General features: G+C 34.8%; 1 protein-coding gene across 1 annotated transcript; it reads left to right on the forward strand.

Moving 5' to 3' along the window:
- The first annotated feature begins 420 nt into the window (after window positions 1–420).
- LOC113373885 (MAGE-like protein 2) lies at window positions 421–915 on the forward strand. The gene has a single exon (XM_026614152.1). The coding sequence runs from the start codon at window positions 421–423 to the stop codon at window positions 913–915; it is 495 nt and encodes a 164-aa protein (XP_026469937.1).
- The last annotated feature ends 250 nt before the right edge of the window (window positions 916–1,165 follow it).

Below are 1,165 nucleotides of genomic sequence, written 5' to 3' on the forward strand. Positions count from 1 at the left end.
TGATATCATACAACGATTTGGTTGATCGGTAAAGAACTTACTAGGAACAAACATGAAATTCTTGGTGAGTACCTTTATAATTGATTATTTTGTTTTTTATTAAATCATAACATAATAAAATTTTATACATTTTTTAGAATTGATTTGTTTTAACTTGTTCATTTTAACCATTACATACATTAGTTTTTGCACATAAAATTCATCTAATTCGATAGGTTTATTCTATTAATGAAAGAGTGCATTTATTTCACTATGTGTAATAATAATTTTAATAATTTAATAATGTTTTAAATTTAATACCTTTTTATAATATATTTGTTTTAATCATTCCCCAGATTGTAGCGTTGGTCGTGTGTGCCGCTTTGGTGAGCGCCGAAGAAGAGAAGAAGGTTGCCAAACGTGGTCTTTTAGGTTTGGGACATGGTTACGCACCAACTTTTTGGCAGCAGCTACTTGTCCAGCGGTTTCGGCGGTGTTGGCCTTTCTTCTGGTCACGGATTAGCTTTAGGAGGTCTGGGATACTCCGGTTTAGGCTTAGCTCATGGAGGTCATCACGTCAGCCACTCAGTGTCAGTCAACAGAGTGGCTATCCCAGTTCCACATCCAGTACCAGTACCAGTTGAAAGAACCGTGCATGTGCCATACAAAGTGCCTGTACCTTATGCAGTAGACAGGCCATATGCTGTCCACGTTCCAAAACCATACCCAGTACCAGTTGTCAAACATATTCCAGTACCAGTTGACAGTACTACAAGCCTTCCAGTACAGTTCAAAGTTGTCCCAGTACCCCCAGTCAAGGTACCAGTTGTACACAAAGTTGCCGTCCCAGTACCAGCTCCATACCCAGTTCCCGTTCACAAGGCCGTACCAGTCGCAGTACATACACCAGTATTTGTCAAACACCATCCCTGGTGAACAATCTGTCATATACAAACTTAAAAAATATATAACATATATGTAATAATTTTAAAAAGTTAGATTCAGTTTTCTTAAACATATGAAGAATGTAAAAAGAAATTAAGTCATAGACTAAGTAGTATAATTATTTTTTATAAATAAATGTATATTAATAAAATAAATTAATTAGAAATCAATATATACTCGTATATGTTTTATGCCTTTTTATGTATGTTGATTCATATATGTACATGCATTCATACAAATT

This window comes from Ctenocephalides felis, unplaced genomic scaffold (assembly GCF_003426905.1).
Source record: "Ctenocephalides felis isolate EL2017-DRISC unplaced genomic scaffold, ASM342690v1 CF-g0.4_SCAFFOLD_01604, whole genome shotgun sequence".
NCBI classification, from domain to species: Eukaryota; Metazoa; Arthropoda; class Insecta; order Siphonaptera; family Pulicidae; genus Ctenocephalides; species Ctenocephalides felis.

Coding starts and splice junctions, on each gene's coding strand:
- LOC113373885 (XM_026614152.1), top strand. CDS start 421: ATGGTTACGCACCAACTTTTTGGCAGCAGCTACTTGTCCAGCGGTTTC.